The sequence below is a fragment of the Hippoglossus hippoglossus genome, chromosome 5, assembly GCF_009819705.1.
Source record: "Hippoglossus hippoglossus isolate fHipHip1 chromosome 5, fHipHip1.pri, whole genome shotgun sequence".
Classification (NCBI taxonomy): Eukaryota; Metazoa; Chordata; class Actinopteri; order Pleuronectiformes; family Pleuronectidae; genus Hippoglossus; species Hippoglossus hippoglossus.
Window position 1 is genome coordinate 11,715,894 of NC_047155.1, and position 21,113 is coordinate 11,737,006.

The window sequence follows — 21,113 nt, forward strand, 5'->3', positions numbered from 1 at the left end:
GTGCAAACACAGGAGATATAACACATCATTGTTCTACTTCAGATTTGTAAAGAGTTAAAATGTAAAATCTGTGGTTAATCAAGTGTTTGTCATTCGCTGTTCATAAAGAGTTTAAAACCACAACCTTCCCTCAGGAGCTAAAATCAGTCTTTAAAGAAGAAATCATTAAATGTGTTGATTCTCATGATCAATGATGAAAACTTGTTTCTTGATAAAAATGTTCAGCCATTTTCCCTCATAGCTCTTTTGAGATGGTGCTGGTTACTTTGAGTTTTGGCTGGACTCCAAGATTCAGCATTTCTTTCTTCAGTTACTGTAAAAGAAACAGAGCAGGTCCAGGTCTCAGGAATCAGGACGCCAGGGACGCCTGGTTGTTCCCACTGAGACTCAATCCAAGAACAAGTTCAACACCACTGAGGTGATTCTGAATCAATTTGTGGACGTTACAGTTCCTGCAGCAGAGACTTTAAACTGACGCCTGAGTTGAACGTGTCAGGGATCATGCACAGAGACCATGTGCGGTCACACTGAAGATGAACCTCTAGCTAAGATTCGAACACTGAGGTTTTTTAATCACATCCACAGTGTCCTATTTTACATTTGGCCACAATGATGATTCGTTCATCTGCTGTACATCTTATACACAGTCTTCTATCACGGGACTACTGACCTGAAAAGCTGACGTTTTCTTTGTAGTTATATTCAAACATTCCAGGTCATAATTATCATTAATCAAAAAGACATTCCACACAACAGAAAGTTATGTGGGAAAAAAGGCTTCATTAATTCCTGGGGCACATGCAGTGTTATAACATGTCGGCGGCTGCGTCAGAGCTCCCAGTGAGAAGAGCTGACGATTACGAGTGTTGACTTGACTAATGGCGGTTAGAGTTTCTCACTGGGGCAGTTGCTCGGAGCAGCATTCTGCACTCTCATGTCTTTTATCACTAAAGGATGAGCTGCGGTGAAGAAGTGTCATCCAATCTAATTGGTTTAACTCCGTGATTGTTATCAGGGAGGTTGGTATCGAGATGATGATTTATTTTTTGTCTCTCGGCATTTAAAAAGTGTTTCTTTTTAACGTTTCACCTCTGAAATGTTGTGTCCTGTATTTGTGTTTTGTTGTTGAAATAGAAATAAAATTTGTCTGAAAAGTTTACTTAAACTATCAAAAGTACAAATATGTTTTCGACGTCATAATGATCCCAGATGTATTTATAATTAGTTTTCTTAGTTTTGACAGCTGTACTTTTAACTACGCACTGTGTACATATCGTTTAGAGTTAGATTGTGGAGTTTTCTTTAGACAAAAGTTATGTTTACAGTCAGTATTCCGCAACAAAACATCCTTGAGGTGTCGTTCTAAAAAATAGATTTGTGTGGTTTTACATTTACATTCATCTTCATCAACACTTCTTCTTCTTCTTCACTGCACATTTCTACTTTTCTTTGTGCTTCACCAGCATCAACAGGTGATCGGCCAGAGGCAGGAATGTGTCCTTGTGCACGTGCACAGTACAAACAATATCAGGGACCTACACGTAAAAAGCTCTGTGGCTCCACTTGTAGTCAATATCTCAACAGGGAACCTTTAATCTACATGTCAGTGTAAAATCCTGATCACAGGTTTAAACTGCACAGTGCACACAATGCGGCGTGTGTGAAAAGTGCAATAATTCCCTCTGACGTGTGGTGGAGTAGGATGATAAGGTGTCGTAGCATCATGGAAATATGTGAGTTGTTCCACCTGATTTCAACAGCGTGTCTTAAATCTGTGGGATAGTTATTATACAGTAGGTCGATTATTAGCTACCTCCAGGGCTGATAACATACCAGTGCATTAATGCCGGTCATTATTCACCATAACATCTGAAGTGTGAGCATTTATAGATGTTTTGATTCATATTTGATTGACGATGATTGTTTGGTGATGACTTTAATGTTCATGTGACTTTGATATTTGATTTCTCATCTTAAAACAATAAATGCAGGTAGAGTGAAAATGTTCCTTCTTTCTCAGGGTTGTTCAAGCATCAAACATCGCCTCGTTTTTAATCACAACATGTCCTTTACATAGAGCATGTACATTTCCACTAGCCTCCATACACTGAGTCCAACACAAGCATTCAAAGGCTCACACCTCCTACGAGCCGTTGAAAGGTTGGCCCGTCACTTTTTCTGTGCTGTCACGCAGCATGAGACAGACAGACCACAAGATGATTTTGAAGGTTTCATTTCCTGCCTAGTTTGCATCATACTCGCAATCCTTTAAAGAAACATCTCTAATGAATAAAAAAAAAAATTCTATCTACCAATCGTTATGTGACTTTGTAAACTATAAGATATCTACATCAGTTTTGGCTTTTAGACATCCTGTATCAGCTGCTCTCTAACAGAAGTACATTTAGTTTTGAATACTAAGTAAATATGTTTAAATCAAAAACATGTCTCCACTTTCTCCCACTATCAAGAAATGAAGCCAAAATATCCTGAATATGAGCGACGGCATTTTGTGCATCTGGAGTTAGAGTCTGCTCTGTACCGATCTGGGGATGGAGCGATGTATCGAGGTTCCACTGATACATGCACTCGACCAAAGTCAAGTCAGTCTCAGCTGTCAACCATAATGTTTCACTTCGTTTTTGTTTACATTAAATAACTAATTAAAACCAAACTTACCAGAAACAAAAGAACAGTTAAACAAAAATCTGTGATGAGAACTAGCTCAAAAGACAGAAACCATTTTTTTAGATGATCCATGTCCCAGCCACTAACCTGGAGGAGGCAGGGTTCATGACCTATACTGCAGCCATCCACCAGGGGGCAAGTCAATGGTTTTTATTGGGTTTTGTATGGTCCATAATCTTATAAAAGACAAGTGGCCATTCAGATTGTTGATGTTTGTAAAACAAACGTTGTTTAAATGTTTGTTATTGACAGTATGTGATGAAAACAGGATTTTCTCCATCATATTCACATTAACTCTTCGTAATGAACGTTATCTTCTCACAGTGTTGACAGGATGAAAGTATTTCCACTCCTCTTCTGTCCGATCTGAATATTCCTGTTGTTATTATTTCTTGGGCATGAAAACACTAAAGGTTGATGGACATCCTCTCATGGAAGAAGAGGAGTTACAACTGTCGTTTCAAAAAAAGCAGAAGGGCCTGTGGCAGCTGTCGGCCTGATGGATGTGGAGAGGTCAGGGGGTGGAGGAGTTCGACATCGGAGGTGGGAGCTTGTGAAAAGGGCTGACAGGGATCAACACACCTGATCGTGGCAGGAGCGGCGAGTGCATGAATGATCCACGGTGGGATTCCTCCTGTTGCAACATCTCAGAGATTTAGGTTTCTGACTGAATACAAACAGAAAACTCCGAACAGGAACTGCAGGTAACATAGAAACCTCGACTGAGGTGAATTAATTTGAATGAATTAAATGCCACGTATTAATGACGTTGCATCATGTTGCTGCATGAAGACACGCCTGAAGGTGCGGTGACATCGATTATCTCATAATTATTACCTTCACCTCTTGTAAACTCTCTTCTTTTATTCCTCTGTGGTTTCATGTAGAACTGAAATAGATACACACTTTGTAGGGGTTCCTCCCATGTGCACACTCAACACTTACTTATCTGACGTTGTGTTATTCTAATGGTAATACACACATGGCATTAATTTAAATAACCTGGATGATAACTTTGTGTGTATGAGTCCTGATCCACCACAGTTCACTGGTCACTTGACCACAACACAACGTGTTTGTTGTAGCACAGCGGCCTCTAGTGGCTGCAGACAGATGAACAGTGTGGCAGGATCACACTGAGAACTGACTGTTGTTAGATCCCTTCAGCATCTGAGCCCATTGTTCATAATTTACAGAACTGTTTTTAAGTCATAGTTTCATTTTAATAATCATTGCATTGATGGCAGCTTCATCATGAATGTCAACCTATTAGTTAATTATTAAACCCTTAATGATAAAGGGTTTTAACTGCAACCCCCAAAATGCACCAGTGCTTGATGATTTTACACCCCCGACCGTTTACCACATTTTCCATAAAATGTATAATATCATGTTGCATATAGATTGTGCATTATAATGTTTATTTTGATGTGGTAAAGGATTTTATCAATATCACCCACTTCTTGAGAGGCTTGTTTATATGATACCTATAAAGAAAATAATCCACTTTTACTCAGATCTGATGCCAGATTAGATTTTGGAGAGTAAAAGCACATAATACTACTACTACTACTACTACTACTACTGAATGATAAGTTGTCATCTATTCATGTATCTTTGACTTTTATTTTGAACGGGATAGTTAGGCTACAGTATTTGAAAAGAACTAACTCTGAGACTGTATATAGTGATTGACTGTCCTCATGAGGACATGATAATTATGTGTCGGCCTTACCACACACACACAATTTAAAATGGAAAAAAAGGAAATTTACTTACATCGAGTTCAAATTGGGTTTATTGGCGAAAACAGATCTGTAATTTTTAAAAAGTCATTAAATTACAATCACACCATATCTTCAGGCAACATTGTTTCAGTTTAACCATAAATTACTCACTTTAGATTATTAGTTTCCACTGTAGCAGCTGCGATGGGTCTTAGAATACGTGCGCTGAGGACTGAACCAGGAACAGAAGATACACCACAAGCAAAGGACAATATTCACCTGCATGGACAAATCTTTTGAAATAAAATGCTGTTACATAAATAAAGTTATTTCCTGGATGCAGAGACAGCAGCAGCCTGCAGGTCTCATCGCCCTCACAGATAAATAAGGCTGCTGGTTAATTGACCTGGTTTCATGTGGGGCTGCACGCACACGCACACAGACACGCACACACAGACGCACACACTCCTCTTTAAAACCCTCCTGACTCCAACATGATGAACGGCCCATCGCTGCATGTGCGCGCTCGGCTCTGACAGGCTGCCTCTCTCAGCCACACCAGCAGCACCAGCAGCACCACCCGGGTTACTCCCGAGCCTCCATCCGCCATTTTCAGCAGATTGAAAAGCTGCTAGAGCACAAAAAAAAGCTCCCCGGTCACATAAAGCAGGTAAGTGCGCGTGCAACCAAACAGGCAGACAGAGATGAGGGAGGAGAGAGAGAAAAGCCTCCGTGCACCTTTACTCCAGTTTGGAGAGGGAGAAGAGAGGAGAGAGAGAGAGAGAGAGAGAGAGAGAGAGAGAGAGAGAGAGAGAGAGAGGAGGGTTTGTAGAACAAGGGGAACAATAAAGTGCATCCTGTAGCTGCTGCACCGGTTCTGCTTCACACAGATCCGCCGGCTCTGTCTCTCATGGTCAACTTTTCTTTCAAGGACAGAGTCACAGTGGCTTTAAATCCGCTCCATGCAACATCCTGCTGCGTTTGGTGCTTGAACTTCAGCTTGGGGGGAGGGGGGGGTTAAAAAATGTCTGATCACACTTCCAGCTCAGGAAAAATCTGATCCAGTCATCCAGACAATAAAAAGTAAATGCTTTTTACCTTTTCTTCTCAGGAGGTGAGGGGATAAGCTTCATCTGCACAAAACTACACATGTGTCTGATCTGCCTTAGAGATCATATGAGCATCATTAAGACTGTCAGGTCACATTATCATGAAGGTTTCATTTGAATGACTCGTGTGTGTGTGTGTGTGTGTGTGTGTGTGTGTGTGTTTGTGGGCTTATTACCTCATAGGTCAACAGCTCATTGTGCCACTTACATCTGGCTTCTCTGGCAGCTGCAGCAAAGTTACTCAAACACAAATGTTTAATCCTCAAGATTTCTGTAAATGGAAGAAAGCAGCGATCGGATCAGACTAATTAGCAGCTTCTCTGATTATCCACATCCAGCTTCTCACATGTGAGGATTGACAGTTTTTTTCTCTCTGCTCAATGATCATCTTTGGGTTTGTAGGTCAAACAAACGATCTGAAGTCCTCACCTTTGAGCTTTGGGGAGTTGTAATGAGCATTTTTAATTCCATGAGCCAGAAAATCTATAAGTTTAGAGTCTATACCTCATTAAATTGGTTTTAAACTGGTTCTTATCATAGCTCTGACAAGAGAGAGGTAAATATTGCAGCCCAACTGATGTGGATTTTTGGGGGTTGATATGGGGGGGGGACTTCTTTTTGAATTGGCCATGATTCCTATGACGACAAAGAACTGTAATTGAAGCTTGATATTTTACAGTTCAACCATAAACTGTATTTTAAACAACTAAAGAAAAAACTAATACAACCAAATATATTAGAATTTAGAAATGTAATGTTATAATATAACTTAAATGCACATCTTTTCCAATTTGTTTAGTCTGTTTGTTTTCATATTGGCAAACATAACTACCAACATTGATATGTCTGTGAAAGGCTCATATCAACCAATAAACTGGTCCAGTTCTAGTAAATATATTCAACGTATTGTTTACATGTGGTTGAATTTGCATGACCCAGTGTTACATCCGTGATGAGAAACAGGAACTACAGTCTTCTTTCAGGAACTGAGGCAGGTCATGGCCACTACAGAAATAATCTACAGTACATTTTAGGTGGTAGGCCTTTTTTAGTTTTATGCAAAAAACCTCAATGATTTAAAGAACACTCTGAGATGCAGTTCATCTCTTTATGATTATTTAATTTTGAGAACATTCATCTACATGTGCTGCTGCTTTCTAATCTATTCACCTTGTGGAAACCCACCTGAACATGGGAAATCTCCATCTTTGAAACTGACAATAAATTGAAAGATGTTTAGTTTTTATAGCATGCCATTGATGATGATGCTGATGATAATAATAGATTCAACGTTTTCAGTGTTTTGAGACTTTTTGGTGACATATTAAATCTGTGGTTGCAGGTCATGGCTATAATTGGAGGGACGGTGGAAACGCTGGATGAAATTCCAGCTCACGTGTGGAAAGGTTTGCCCGACTGTTTGAGTCTCAGACCTTCTGCTATAAATCAAAGCCGCATCGGTGAGTAAATAACTGTGTCTGCAACTTTCAACAGCTGCACAATTCCAATTGATGTACGTGTCTGAAAACTGAGTGAATATAATGTAGAATATAAAATAATGGGCACAGTAAAGAATAACATTTTAAGAAAGTGCAGTATACAAATAAACACTCAATATTTAGTAGCTGCTCAAAAGTAGAAAGTGATGTAAAATTTAACAGGGCTTAGACTAGTTATCGTTTAATTGATGATACTCCAAGGGCGCCCTGAGAGTAGAGGCCTCCGCCAAGGTTTACGCCCCATCTAACCATGTCAATGGAAGTGGAAAGAAAATCTTGGATCTGCCTGTTTATCTGGATCTGCTCCAAACTCCCCCCGCCCCCCCAACCCTCCATGGCATTTCATGGAAATTGGTTCAGTAGTTTTTGAGTAATCCTGCTGACAAACAAACAGACAGCAATGAAAACATAACCTTTTGGTGGAGGTAATAAATTAACTACTATAATGATGCTGCTGTCAAACATAATCCACAGTCTGTTTTGCACACGCGTTCTTATATTCAAAGCACCTTTACCCAGTTACCAGGGTGTTTTGTCTAAGGATGCTATACAGCATGTTTGTTTCTAGACCCGGGAGAATATATGTGCAACATTTGTTTTTGAACAGCACCAAAATTTATAATTTCCTGAGAAATCAAGGAAAATGTTTGAAAACGTCATATCCTCCCCTGATCTGGATCTGCACCAGAATGTATTGGGTCCTTCTCTGACCCGTGCAGTATCCTTTCACCAAGTTTCATGGTAATCCGTGCTGATCGCCTGATCCTGCGAAACAACAGACCAACAAACAAACAAATGCAGAGGACAACATAACCTTCTTGGCAGAAGTAACAAAATCAGTCAGATTCACGTTTTTGCAGTTTGTTCGTTCTTAAACAGAATCAATTTAATCGTGTTGTCCGACCATGTCGGGTCAGCCACACTGAAGGAGGGTCGCAAAGTGGGTCATCATAGAGAAAGGAGGGGGGGGGGTCATGATGATTATGTTTAAATATGACCGTCTCCCTGGACGACAGTGGAGTGTTGAACCCAGTTATTCACATGACAAGTGGCAGAAATGGTTCAATCAGCCAGAGCAGACAGACAACTGGTTCACACAGCTGCTCAATTTACATCATGAAGAGGTTGTGAGTTTTGGACTGTCTGTCTTGGGTGGGGGGGTTTCTATAGCTATCTAACGAGCAGGTCTGGTGAGGGTATACTGGCAGATTAAGGTTACTATGGACTGATGCCTCCTAATTAATTTCTTTTTTATTGCTCTACAAATTTGATCACATGGTATGAGATGTCCTGATTCTGATTTTTCAGGTGTCTGGGCCACTCGGGTCATTCCTAAAGGCAAGAGGTTTGGCCCATTTGTCGGCGAGAAGAAGAAAAGGTCCCAGGTGACCAGTAATGTTTACATGTGGGAGGTATGTACAGCTGCTTTCGGACATGCACCGAACTCCAGAGATCCTCCGTAGTTTCTCCGGAGGGGGGGGGGGGGGGGGGGTGTGTGTGTGTGTGTGTGTGTGTGTGTGTGTGTGTGTGTGTGTGTGTGCAAATTACAGAATGAGAGCCTCCAGAGTTTCTGTGGACTTTCTCCAGCTGGCCCCCTGGTATAAAGTCCTCAGAAAGTCCAGAGAGCCGATGTGAGGACACAGCGGGAGATCCTCCGCAGGACTCACCACAGGCGAGTGGGGGATTGATGACATTTCTAACACGGAACAGACGCAAAAACAAAACAAAAAAATAATTGATGAAGAAGCTTTTGGTGATGCAGTGTCGATGTAATGTAAACAAAAAACATGCAATCCTCCAGCTGAATTAATCTATTACATCCTGCCTCTGCCTACCGCTAACCCCCCCCCACTCAGCTGAATTCTCTAGAGATGTCTTTGTTGTTGCAAACACGTCTGAGCGGAGAATCTCCCGCTGCGTTGTTCATGTATGAAAGGCAACTTGTCATGTCTGAAAACAGCTTGTGTCCCAGGCTGCTGCTCTGTTGGCTTCTCTCGCTAAAACACTCCCCTCCACCTATAGTTAGTAACCACATAGCATTAAACAAGCCCAACTACATTGTCCATCAAGCTACAGCTCAGAGGAGTATATACTGTAGCTATGAAGTCGACTGTCATCTCCAACTGTCTCACAACAAGTTAACACAATCATCCTGATGCAACAGGTGTCGTTATTGTATCACTATGACAAATGTTTCAACTTCCACTTAAACATTTAACCCTCTTTCTTGGAGAATCTTTAAATTATTCACTTATAGACTTATTTTACGAAAAAAAAGCTCGTAAAAAATACTGAGCCAAATGATTTCTAGACAAATAAAAAAGGAACAAAATATTTCTCAATACCCCATAAGTTATTTCAACAATAGATATTATTTTATATATATTTTATATAAAAATCACATCATCTTTGCATCTTTTACCTGTAGGTTTATTTCCCAGCGCGGGGCTGGATGTGTGTTGACGCCACAAACCCCATGAAGGGGAACTGGCTGCGATACGTGAACTGGGCGTGCTCCAGTGACGAGCAGAATCTCTTTCCTCTTGAAATCAACAGAGCAATTTACTACAAGGTTTTAAGGGTAAGTTGAAGACACATTTATGAAGCTTAATGGGTCCTGCACCCAGTGGTAGAGGGATATATGATATGAATTAGTGAATGAAATGAAAGAGCTTATGGTTTGGATGCAGGATCAGTCTGAGATTCACAATTATTTAGATCATATATCAGTATTTCTAGTAGTTGAAAGTATTTGTGGAGTGTGGTCATACTGGAATGTAAAAACACACATTTGTATTCATATATTTGTTTCATCAATCTGAAACTAATTCTCTAACACAAGAGGACAGTACATAATATCACAACACACTGTAATTGTCAGGTAAGTTACTGGAGTACATTTCTTTGTCACTTTAACTTATTATGTGTTTATAGATGATACACAGACCTTGTATACTCCTACTAGAAGTTACTCATTAGATATCACACTAAACTTTAAGTTTTTTTCTCAAAGCAGTTTACAGTTACTACTTTACATTTTATGGTTTTGATGTTATCAATATTAGGATCTTATTAGATGAAATTACCTAATGCTGTACAAAGTAGCTAAAACTAGCTCTACTTTGACCAGCTACAGCAGAAAATACTTCTATACAGTGTGTAGTATCACTCAGTTAAAAATGTAATGTATCATCACAAAAAATAAATTAGAAATATAATAAATTAATCACAGAGGCCATTTCTCTGCACAAATGGTACTTATACAGTTTAAATATACTTTTCTGACAATACCTGGTATTTAAATAAGATTTTGTAAGAGGTGGGTGGATACTATACTACTAATACTAAGTGTCATGAGTATCACTACTCTGAATGCTCTGTCTGTACTGCTGTTGTGTGCTTGTTAATTTAAAAGCAAACATGCACAAATTTGAATTTACAACTGAAAAAAACATTTTTTCACATCCAAGCGAGGAAGTCATTAGCAGTGAATGAAGAAGTTCATGATTTTTAGTAAATTATTCAGTTGTACTTAAAATATATTCACAAAGAAGCCACTTTTAAAGTACATTTATAACTGCACCAAAAAAATAATAGTAGCTTATAATGTACTTTTGTATCTATAAAGTATTTGTTATTTTAGAGGTAAATACATGCTTTATTTTCCACCACATTTAATATTAATGAGGTAAATAGTGTTATATAACACTGAGGCTGAATCAGTAGCTTTCTTTTGAAATCAAACCTTAAAACTTACTTTTATCGTACAAATTTCACCTAATTCTAGTTTTTATTATGTAACGGGTGCTTTAATTTCTGTCACACGCTTAGTGTTTTTATTCTTTAATGGGTGTTATTTATTTGTTTAGTTTTTTTGAAGGACTTTTTAAACTTTGTTGTGTTCTTTATAAATACAGAAATAATTATTATAACACCTTGAGAGATCGATCGATAGGCAGACAAACTTTGAACCATAAAAATATCTGAACAAAACAAAGTGTACAGAACACAAATAAAGGACCAGAGTGACCTCTGTAAAACAACAGTGCACACTTCATGAAGGGAGGAATCGTTGAAGGTTGTTTACAACAACACGCAACCAGGTCGACATCACAAACTGTGGGTGTTGCATGAAGCTGTGTGAGTGTTGCCGGCCTCAGACGCTGCGGCGGACCGGGACGTGAGAAAACACACACTGTCAAATCCCGTGCAACCCCCTCAAGACTCCGTGTAGATGCACCGTGGCCCAGATATCCCCCCGGCTGCCTCCCAGCAAGCCGGGCTGTGATTGGAGGCCGAGCTCATCTCTCATTGTTGCAGCCTATCCGGCCTGGAGAGGAGCTGCTGGTGTGGTTCACTGTGGAAGACAACCCCGAGATAACAGCTGCACTGGAGGAAGAAAGAGCCAGCAGCCTGAGCAGGAAAAACTCAGCCCGGGCGAAGCGAGGTGAGGCCTCACCCTTTCCCCACCGTCATGTCTGTCCTGTCCCGTGTTCTTTGTGTGTCGAGCGGCTCAGGCCGACACGGAGAGGCGACGGGAGGCTTTCTTCCTCCCAGTCGAAGTTGTGTAGCTAGCTACGAATGAAGGCTACCGGGGGGGGGGGGAAGCTAACGTTAACGGCTGCGGTGAATGTGTGTGTGTGTGCGGGGCTTCTCTCCACTCTTACCCCGACCCGAAACTGTGGGTTTAGCCCCGAATAACGAGCACAGAGCCGGTTCTTCGCTCGCTAGCGGCCCCGTTAAAGCCCTGGCCGAGGCCGTGAGAAACTTTTTACCTGCTTCTGCGTCTCCTCGGGCTCCTGGCGGTGTCGAGGATGTGACCTTCCCTTGAGTTCCCAAAGCATGAGAGCCATCCATCGGCGAGCCTGTCTACTTGATGCTGGGCCTAGCAGGGGAGCTAACTAGCTGGCTGCCTCACCCAGCAGCAGGGCTAGCTGGTTAGTCCGCGGGTACTGGTTAACAACACGTAGTTAAGGTGTAATATCGCTTATGGAGTGTTTTCAAATGGCCGGTGACGCCGACATGGCTGCAGAATAACCAGTTCATCGACTTGTCAGACTGCATGTTAGCATGATGCTAAACGGCTAGGTCTGAAGACACGGACATCTCAGTGCACAGGAGCAGTTGGCAAGTGAGATATTACTTATTTTTACTATTAATAATACGAGTGAGTGTATAACCACGGTTAGCACGGTGCTGCGAATTTAAACGGGTCACCCAGGTGTTGTAGCATTGTTGTATAGCATTTGCATTTAGTTATAACATCAGACTAATCGACACAGAAACGTCATTCAAACCAAAACAAGAGGATCAATCCAATAATATCCAACATGCTGCTGTTAAAGTGATGCGAATATCTTCTTTTAGCAAGAAACCATCCACCTAGCTGCTGGACGTCATTGACATGTGTTAGCAGGACATTTGGACATAATGTTTCCTGAAGAAGTATTAGATTGTGTAGTTTATTCTCGTGTTCATATACGCTATAGATATTGGATTGTTTTTGACACATGGGGATAACAGACTTTGTGGAGCGGTCGGTAAAGAAATCCTGCTGAAATGTGTATATATAGCATAATGCTACCGAGGGTAGAGTAACCCTGTGCACTTGATATGTTATCAGATGCTTGCAAATGGCATTTAGAGACTTCGTATCAACATGTAATTAAATCAATGTATAACTAAAGGCGACATATAGAGGCAACGTCTGTCCTTGAAACGCCTGAGATGAGGTGGAAAACAACATTTGAGTTCTGCGAGCAGCAGATCCCGAGGGTTTATGTACTTTATATTTCAGAGGCGCGTTAATAAATGTGTTTTGTATTATTTCTGTGTAATCTTCCGTCTAACCCTACAGACACAAAGCTTCTAGGACACCATCCCTCTCGCTCTATGCTGCAGTAGTAGTTGTTGCTCCTGGCAGGCGTGTAATTACTGCATCGCAAAGTCAACCTTGATGAAGTTAGCCTGCCTGTCCTGTTGCTTAATTTCAATATCAAACATCCTGCATGTGTTGCCTAACCAATCTGGGGTGAGAGTTTGTGAAGGTGTTGGCTCTGTGAGAGCAGGATATATTAACAAGTAAGACGCTAATGACAGGACAGGCTAGGACTATGAAATGCTGTTAGTATTTGATTATGAAAATGTATGGGTAGTTGTGTTGCTGCTCTAGATGAATGCCTCTTACCATTCCAGTCAGATGACTGACCTGGAGCATTTGTTTCTCTGGTATGAATTAGGCTTTGTGGTCTAGGTCAGGTGACCTTGTTGACACACTCCTATTATGAGGACTCACGCAGGGAAGCTGGTGTCATGTTAGCATCACCTGGGAGCTTATCAATAGTCTTATTTAAATCACTGATCCATAGAAGCCCATGATTGCATCCACAATGTGTGGCTGCCTTGGAATATTCTGATTGTCAATGTATTCATGTTTCTGAAGATCCAAAACAATGCTGTGGTTAAACTGAGCACATGAGTGGAAAAGTAAAATTGATTTAAAGGTGTTATTGGCAATGGGCCTACTAATCTGTTGATCCTTTTTTATGTTGCATAATTAGTTTTTCTTGATTTCTCCAGAAATGTAGCCCTGTGACCTGACTGACTATCCACACTCCTTTTGATTTCTGGAGTTTTGTAGTTGTGTAAATCAATATTAATCATACTCTTTAATGTCATATACATTTTGTTGGTGCTTGCTTGGTTGTGGAAACTAAGTATTTCTGAGAAAAATTCTATCATTGGCAAATGATGTCATGACATTCTAATGTCAGTTTCCTGTATTGATATTTTTAGTTTTCATTAAGCCTGATACAAACTGATGTGTGTGTTTGTACTTACAGCAAGAAGGAAGCTGCTGGAGGGAGCCAGACAGGCTGGTTTGGGTGGATTCAAGAAAACAAGTAGAACCAAACCTACTGTCAAGGAGATGTGGGATGGGGAGGAAAGTAAGTTGACTTTTCCTCATCGATAATCAGTGTAAATTTATTTATTTTTAAGGACTCTTTCTAGCACGTAAATTTCTATTCATTACTATTTGTTTACAGGTCAGAAGGAGGAGGATGAGAGGCCATTGGCCTTGGGAACCTCGCAGGAAACCCATCCCATGGCGAGCACTGACTGTAAAGATGTGCAGGATATGTCAGCAGGATTAATGGACAGGGGAAATGGGGAGGAGGTAGAGGAGGAAGAAGATGAGGAGGAAGAGGATGCTGATGATTTGATGGTACAACAGCAAACGGATCAACATTTAGCTGCAGCTGATTCAATGCAAAATAAGCAGTCTGTCATGTCACGGACTTCTGGCAAAGAAAGCCACAATATTTCAGAGCTAAAGTTAGAGTCTTCCTCAATTAGAGGGCAAGAACCAGAGGTCGACCCTGATCTTGACCTTGACCCTGACCCCGATGGTGATCTTGAAATAGATCTACATGGAGAGTCATATCCCTGTCAGCACTGTGAACGTCACTTCTCCACCAGACAGGGTCTGGAGCGTCACATACACATTCATGCTATCACGAACCAGCAGACACAACTGTTTAAGTGCAGATATTGCAGTAAATCCTTTGGCTCACAGGTGGGTCGGCGCCGGCATGAGAGAAGGCACGAGAGTGGACCCAAGAAAAGGCCTGGCTCTCTGGCTGGAACTGCCACTCTCCTCAGTCCTGTGGTGCAGACTGATGGCTCAAGTCCAGACTGCACCAGCCGAACTAGTCAGTACATAGCCATAGGGTCTCAGTTAACTGGAGGGCCCCTGCACACCTCTGACTTGCAGAGAAAAGAGTTTGGGCCCCATGGTGACCGTCCCTTTATGCTGGATGACAGCGGAGAGTCAAAGGAGCTCCATCCCTGCAAGTATTGCAGCAAAGCATTTGGCACACACACCAACATGCGGCGACACCAACGCAGAATACACGAACGGCACTTGTTACCAAAGGGTGTTCGCAGGAAAGGAATGCTGCTGCAGGAAGCATCAGTGCAGCAACAGCCGCAGCCAGACGAGTCCCCCAGCACCAGCCCTCCACCTGTCTATGTGCCCAGTGCAGACACAGAAGACGAGGTAGACAGGGATGATTACGCAATTGATATATCCAAAAACATCTCTGAGAATTTGAGCTTCTACATTGACGGCAAGATTGTGTCCAGCAGTTCAGTGAGCACCTGTGAGGTTATAGAAGTGGACTCCAGGTCTGCAGCTCTGTTTGGTCTGGACACAGTTATAATCAGCCCCAATCAGATCGGACAGGCGCTAAAGATGGAGGGGAGAATGGGGGCTGCAAAGCAAGTCTCCAATGTTGGCCAGTCAGCAGCGAAGAGGAGAACATCTACACCTCCATTTATTCCCAGCCTCAAAGTGGAGACAGAATCAACACCTTTCACAGCCTGTTCATCATCCTCATCATCCTCTACATCTTCCTCTTCTAACTTGCTAATGGGAGGACTGTTCCAACAAGCCACAGATTCATCAGCATTTCTGAGAGAGAAAACAGTTTATCTGTCACCAAAGCTCAAACAGCTCCTTCAGACGCAAGATGTTCAGAAATCAACCATTGCCCTTATAACAGAAAGCCATCGATTGGCCTCCCCGCTGTCAGTCACGCCCCTGCCAGGGGCTTCAGGCAGGTTTAAAAGGAGAACAGCGTCTCCCCCTTCGTCTCCACAGCTCAGTCCTGTGTGTAAAACAGAGAGCTGTAAATCCGAGGTGGCAAGCTCATACACCCTCAAGGTGCCAAAGCTGGAAAGCCACAGTGTGTCACTTCCTGGGAGCCTACTGGACAAAGATGATGGGGACACCCTGAGCCCCTCCGGAAACAATACGCACAACCAAACGTCTGCTGGTAGCGGAGGAAACTCCTGTAATCAACAGCCCTTGGATCTGTCCAACTCTGTCAGTCGGAAAAGTGAGAGCTTGAACAAGGTGATGGGAGATTCAGCTCTTGATTTGAGCTTGAATCGTAAGAGCTCAGCTGAGCCTGAAGCAAAGGGATGCCCAGCGCCACAGCCTTTAACAAAAAAGAGAAAGCCTAACACCAGCATGCTTGAAAAGGTGCTGATGAATGAGTATGTAGGTCTGAGTTTGCCAGGAGAGGAGGGCCCCTCGGCCTTAGCAAACCTAAGTTGTTTCCATTCTCGGTCTCCAAATGTTGAATCAGAGTCTGCCAACCCATCTCCGCCCTCTTTGACCCCTGTCACATTGAACCCATCCTCCCCAAGTTCTTCTAGCGTGACATCCCCAACACCGCCTCCCCCTGTACTACCTACCATACCGTCTCCACCACCTATGCCTAGTTCTCCTCTCTCTCAGCCTACAGACTCATCTGCTCTGAGACCTCTTCCTGTCCTCTCGCCAAAAATGTCTCCGAGATCAGTCGAACACATGTCCCTGTCAGATTCAGAGAATATTTTGTCAGCTGAAGAAGACGAATATGAGGAAGAGGACAATGTCTCTGAGCCCCTGGACTCCCTGAAAACTCCACTTAAAGATCCCCTTAACCGTTCAAAACCAAGTCCTCTTGAATCTACGTCAGTAGATCTTCACGCTACAGAAGATGTTTCTGTGACTAGCAACACTCTGCTAAATGGCAATTTGAAGCAAGAGCATGACTCGGTAACAGAGAAAACTTTCAAATCTGACTTTGCTCCTGTCTCACCTCAACCAGAATCCTCATCTCCTTCGCCATCTCCTTCTCCTACATCACATGATCAATCCCCATTGCTTGTTCCACAATCCCTCCTTCAGATAAAGATAAAAGAAGAACCTCAACACTGCACTGACGAGTTGTCAGTTACGAAACAGTCTCCTCAGGATGATGTTGACACTTCATCCAAGCCTGCTGCTCCTGATAAACCTCCTGATAAAACGTCTGAGCCGATGGAATTCGACTCAGCATACTGCAAGACTTTTGTGTGTAATGTCTGCGAGGAGCCTTTCAACTCCATCAAAGAGCTCAGTGGACATATCACAGTTCACGCTGCCGACTGGCCCTTCAAGTGTGAATTCTGCGTGCAGCTGTTTGGTGACGGGCCCGCCCTGCTGGCTCACCGGACAGCACTGCATGGAGTGGGCAGGATCTTTGTGTGCTCTGTTTGTTCCAAAGAGTTTGCCTTTCTCAGTAACCTCCAGCAGCACCAGAAGGATCTGCATCCGAATGAGACGTGTTCAAATACGACCTTGGAGAGCGGCAAACTCAGGCCACAGAACTACACGGATCCATCCAGAGCCAAAGAGGAAAGCAGTCCCTCAACACCAGCACCGCAGATGATTAATGAACCTGTTCCACAGAGTGAGTCAGATTTAGTTAAAGATGAACCTGATGTTAATGGTAATCATGCAGACGATGGAGCGGAGGACCCCAATGAGGAGCTATACACTACAATAAAGATCATGGCTTCTGAGGGAGGGAAACCAAAAGGCCCAGACGTTCGCCTTGGCCTTAATCAACACTACCCCAGTTATAAACCACCCCCCTTTCCTTATCACAGCCGTTCCCATGCTGGCTCTGTGGCTTCGGCTACCAACTTCACCACCCACAACATCCCACAGACTTTCAGCACTGCCATTCGCTGCACCAAGTGTGGCAACAGCTTCGACAACATGCCCGAACTGCACAAGCACATACTAGCTTGTGCCAATGCTAGTGATAAGAAGCGTTACACTCCCAAGAAAAACCCCATCCCCCTCAAGCAAATAGTGAAGAGCCCGAACGGAGTTGTGTCGCCCACAGCAGCCGCTGCAGCCCAGAGTGCTTTCCGTAGAATGGGTCAGCCAAAGAGACTTAACTTTAATCAAGATACTGGTAAAACAAAGATGAGTGCCCTCAGTAAGAAGAGGAACCAGCTTGTCCAGAAGGCGATTTCTCAGAAAAACAAAGCTGCCACCATTGCAAAGAAGGCTAATGTTAAAACTGAAGAAGAGCAGCCCTCTAACGTTTGCCACCACTGCAGCCGGGAGTTTACTTATCCTGCAAGTCTCCATAAACATATGGCGGTCAGCTGTCCCATGAAGCCCGTTGTGAAAAAGGGCAAAAAAGGTCTAGCAGAGGTGAAAAGAGAGGCAGGGTCTGTGGTAGACAAAAGCATGAGTCTTAGGAAAAAGGCCTTAGACTGTGAAATGCAGACAGAGCCACAGCGTAAACTGCTGGGAAAGACCAGAGCTCGTAGCTCTGGTGCAGCGAACCCTGAACCCTCCCAGACAAGCAAAGGAAAAAGTGCAGCTGCTCCGGGCAGACTAAAGAGGCCTGCATCTTTCCCAACCCCCGTTTCTGCGAGTAAAAAAGTTAAGAAGGGCCAAGTCCAGTCTCTACCTCCCACCCCCATCCCAGCCCCTGACACTCCCAGTGACACTGCACAACAGCGGCCGGCCATGAGAATGCAGCGTATGGGTAAAGAGGCAGCACCCAAGAAATTAGCAGAGGCCAAATCTCTACCACCATCACAACAACAGCTGAAGAAAGAGGAGCGGTTCTCTTTGCGAACACGGGAGAGAGTTGGCGGTCCAGTCACCAGGAGCTTACAGAGCACAGCTCCTCCTGCTGAGGTTAAGACCGAGGAACCACCGGTTCAAGAGCCAAAAGAGACTCAGGTGAGATGAGATGTAAACCTGTGTTTAAGTCTGTTTCTCTTCTTTATTGGCTCTGGTAACTGTGCATTTGTCCTTTTCAAAATATGTCTGTCAGTGAGTGGCATTGTTACAAAACACTAGCCTCACTGATGTCACCCACACAGAATCCATTACCCACATCAGGCTGTTTCTTTTAGAAAACATGGTCACAAATGTACCAACCCCATTTTCACTTTCAAATGTTCTATTGATATTTTCTTGATAATAAAACCAGAAAACAATGTAAAATGTAAACCACAATTGACTAACGCCTTAAAATATCTCGGTAGGCAATTGATCAAATTTGAGCTCCTAGAACCATTGACTGTATATCTTTTTTTGTTTTGATAATTGTCCAACTTAAACGATTGATTCCTTTTCCCTCAGTCAGAGAGTTGATTGATCGACAAATTATTCCTGTTGTGTTGCTCATCTTTCCATCTTCATGTGTTACAGGAGGTTCTGACCAAGTGAGCCATGTGGACATTGTTGAGCTCGTCCTGGGATGATGTTTCTCACCTCTCAGGCAGAGCTCTGGATTTACCAAGATACTGACAGCACTGAGGTTGACCTCTCGTGGTGGGCTCACTCACTCACTCACGAACAAGTGAAGTTTGCTTATCTCAACTGCCTTTGCTGGATTTAAGGAGGGAACTCTCTTTATCTTCCATCTAATCAACTGAGCCTCGATTTTAGCCAGCCTTGCAAAAAAAAGAGGAAAAAGAAACTGTAAATGACAATGAGTTAATATATACATGTGTCATTACTTGACCCAAAACAGTAACATTAGGGCTCCGTTATTTGGGAAGGCTGATATATTGCAAACGGCAATCATGTATCAGTTAGTTCGGGAAACCTGTTTATTCTTTCGTTCCTTGTTTTCCCCCTTCGGTTGTTTAGATTTATGGATGTTCTCTTAATGCATGTGCTGAATAGAGTATAAACTAGATTAAGCCAATTTACATGTCTCTCACAATGGGCACCCTACTTCAGTTTATACATGATTTGCAAAGTATGTATGTTTGATTTAAATTTCTGTAGTCATTATATTGTAGAATATATCTTGTTGGTGTATTTTTGTTTGGGAAACAAAAATGAAAATGGCAGTTGTTTACTGCAACAATTGGTCCTCAGGAACACTGTATATGTGTGTGGTAAGTATGTGAATGGTTATGGTTGGATGCGACAGCTATTCCTTTGGTCGAAATCTCAAGTACGTCTCATGTTTTTTACACTTTTTTTTTTTTTCTGTTTATCTGAAATTAGCAGGTAATTCCACTTGTAAAATAATGGGGAATTATGTGTCAACTCAAATATTGCCCGTCTTGATTTTAGACGTCACTCACCCGGCCCAGTGTTCTTACAGCACTTTAAAATAAAACTGCCAAAATTTCCAGCTGGATAAGTGAAGATTGGCTTAATTCATCGGTGAATAATGGAATGTATTCTGCTCACTTTGCAGACACTGGTTATTTACGCCAAATTGGTGTGAATGAATGGTTCATCTGGTCTCAAATAGTACTTTTGCAGCCGTTCTGTCGAATCTCCGTTAAGCAATTTGATAAATGAAACTGACACATGAACCAACTTTTATCTGCCAAAATGTGAGATGATAACAGTGTCGAAGAGTTGCTGCAGTATTCTGTAGATTTTGTAGAAGTTGCTTCATGTGTTGATGTTCCTACAAGAGCCAGGCAACAGTTATGTAGCTGAATGATTCAGTTTATTTTATTCTGAGGATAAAGTCATCTTTATTTCAGTGTCTTGATTTATTCGGTTAAAGCTGTACATGATGGAAATGTCCCCGTTAATGAAAAGCCTCTTATTTTCATTTGATAGTGCTCTCCCCCACTTGTTCACTCTTGACCACATTCATTGTACCACAGAGACAGACACACAGGCAGTGCTTAAAAACACTTGTAGCATGTTATGGCAAAGTAAATTGAACAATATGATTTGAAGCTAATTTATTTTTCCATGAGAAATCTTCATGTTTTTTGCCTTTCAGCATCAATATTATGTATTTAAGGATGAACAAAGACAAAAATCCCAAATGACCTCAAGTAAGACATTGCTGTAATTGACATAATAAAAAAAAAAGTTTTTCAATTGGTGTTATGCTTTTATTATTATTTTCTGTCGCTTATAGGATTCCCAACTATACCCAGCTGGACTGGGAGTGTAAACAGATAGGATGTACATTTAATGTGGAGTGTAAACATTCTTATAACTTCTTTTTATTTCCTTTCTTTTTCTTTCAGCTTCTGCTAAATGTACATGCATAGTTCCAATAGCTAGGGATGAATAATGAGTTTTGTCTATGGGCCCAGAAAAAACAAATCGATTCATAAAAATTTACATATTATTTATATTTATATTTAAAGAGAACATCCTTATTTTCGCCCTCCACTGTGTAACTGAGGCCTCAGCCAGGAGATTGTGATCATCTTCTTGGCAAACAGAGGAACTTCTCTCAATAATATAAAATAAG

General features: G+C 42.1%; 1 protein-coding gene across 2 annotated transcripts; it reads left to right on the top strand.

Moving 5' to 3' along the window:
* Positions 1-4,847: 4,847 nt before the first annotated feature.
* Positions 4,848-20,731, top strand: prdm2b (PR domain containing 2, with ZNF domain b). 2 transcript variants are annotated; one of them, XM_034585516.1, is made up of 8 exons: positions 4,848-5,085; positions 6,867-6,984; positions 8,332-8,435; positions 9,452-9,604; positions 11,344-11,470; positions 13,866-13,970; positions 14,070-18,604; positions 19,079-20,731. In XM_034585516.1, the coding sequence occupies exons 2-8, from the start codon at positions 6,870-6,872 to the stop codon at positions 19,094-19,096; spliced, it is 5,157 nt and encodes a 1,718-aa protein (XP_034441407.1). In that variant the 5' UTR covers positions 4,848-5,085; positions 6,867-6,869; the 3' UTR covers positions 19,097-20,731. The 2 variants fall into 2 exon arrangements, with proteins under 2 accessions (XP_034441407.1, XP_034441408.1); XM_034585517.1 differs by lacking the exons at positions 4,848-5,085; positions 6,867-6,984; positions 8,332-8,435; positions 9,452-9,604; positions 11,344-11,470 and adding an exon at positions 11,524-12,150.
* Positions 20,732-21,113: the final 382 nt, after the last annotated feature.

Excerpts from the sequence above, each read along its gene's own strand:
- prdm2b (XM_034585516.1), top strand. The coding sequence starts at position 6,870 with ATGGCTATAATTGGAGGGACGGTGGAAACGCTGGATGAAATTCCAGCT. Across the intron at positions 11,471-13,865 it reads CTCAGCCCGGGCGAAGCGAG|CAAGAAGGAAGCTGCTGGAG; the intron begins GTGAGGCCTCAC and ends TTGTACTTACAG. Across the intron at positions 13,971-14,069 it reads GATGTGGGATGGGGAGGAAA|GTCAGAAGGAGGAGGATGAG; the intron begins GTAAGTTGACTT and ends ATTTGTTTACAG.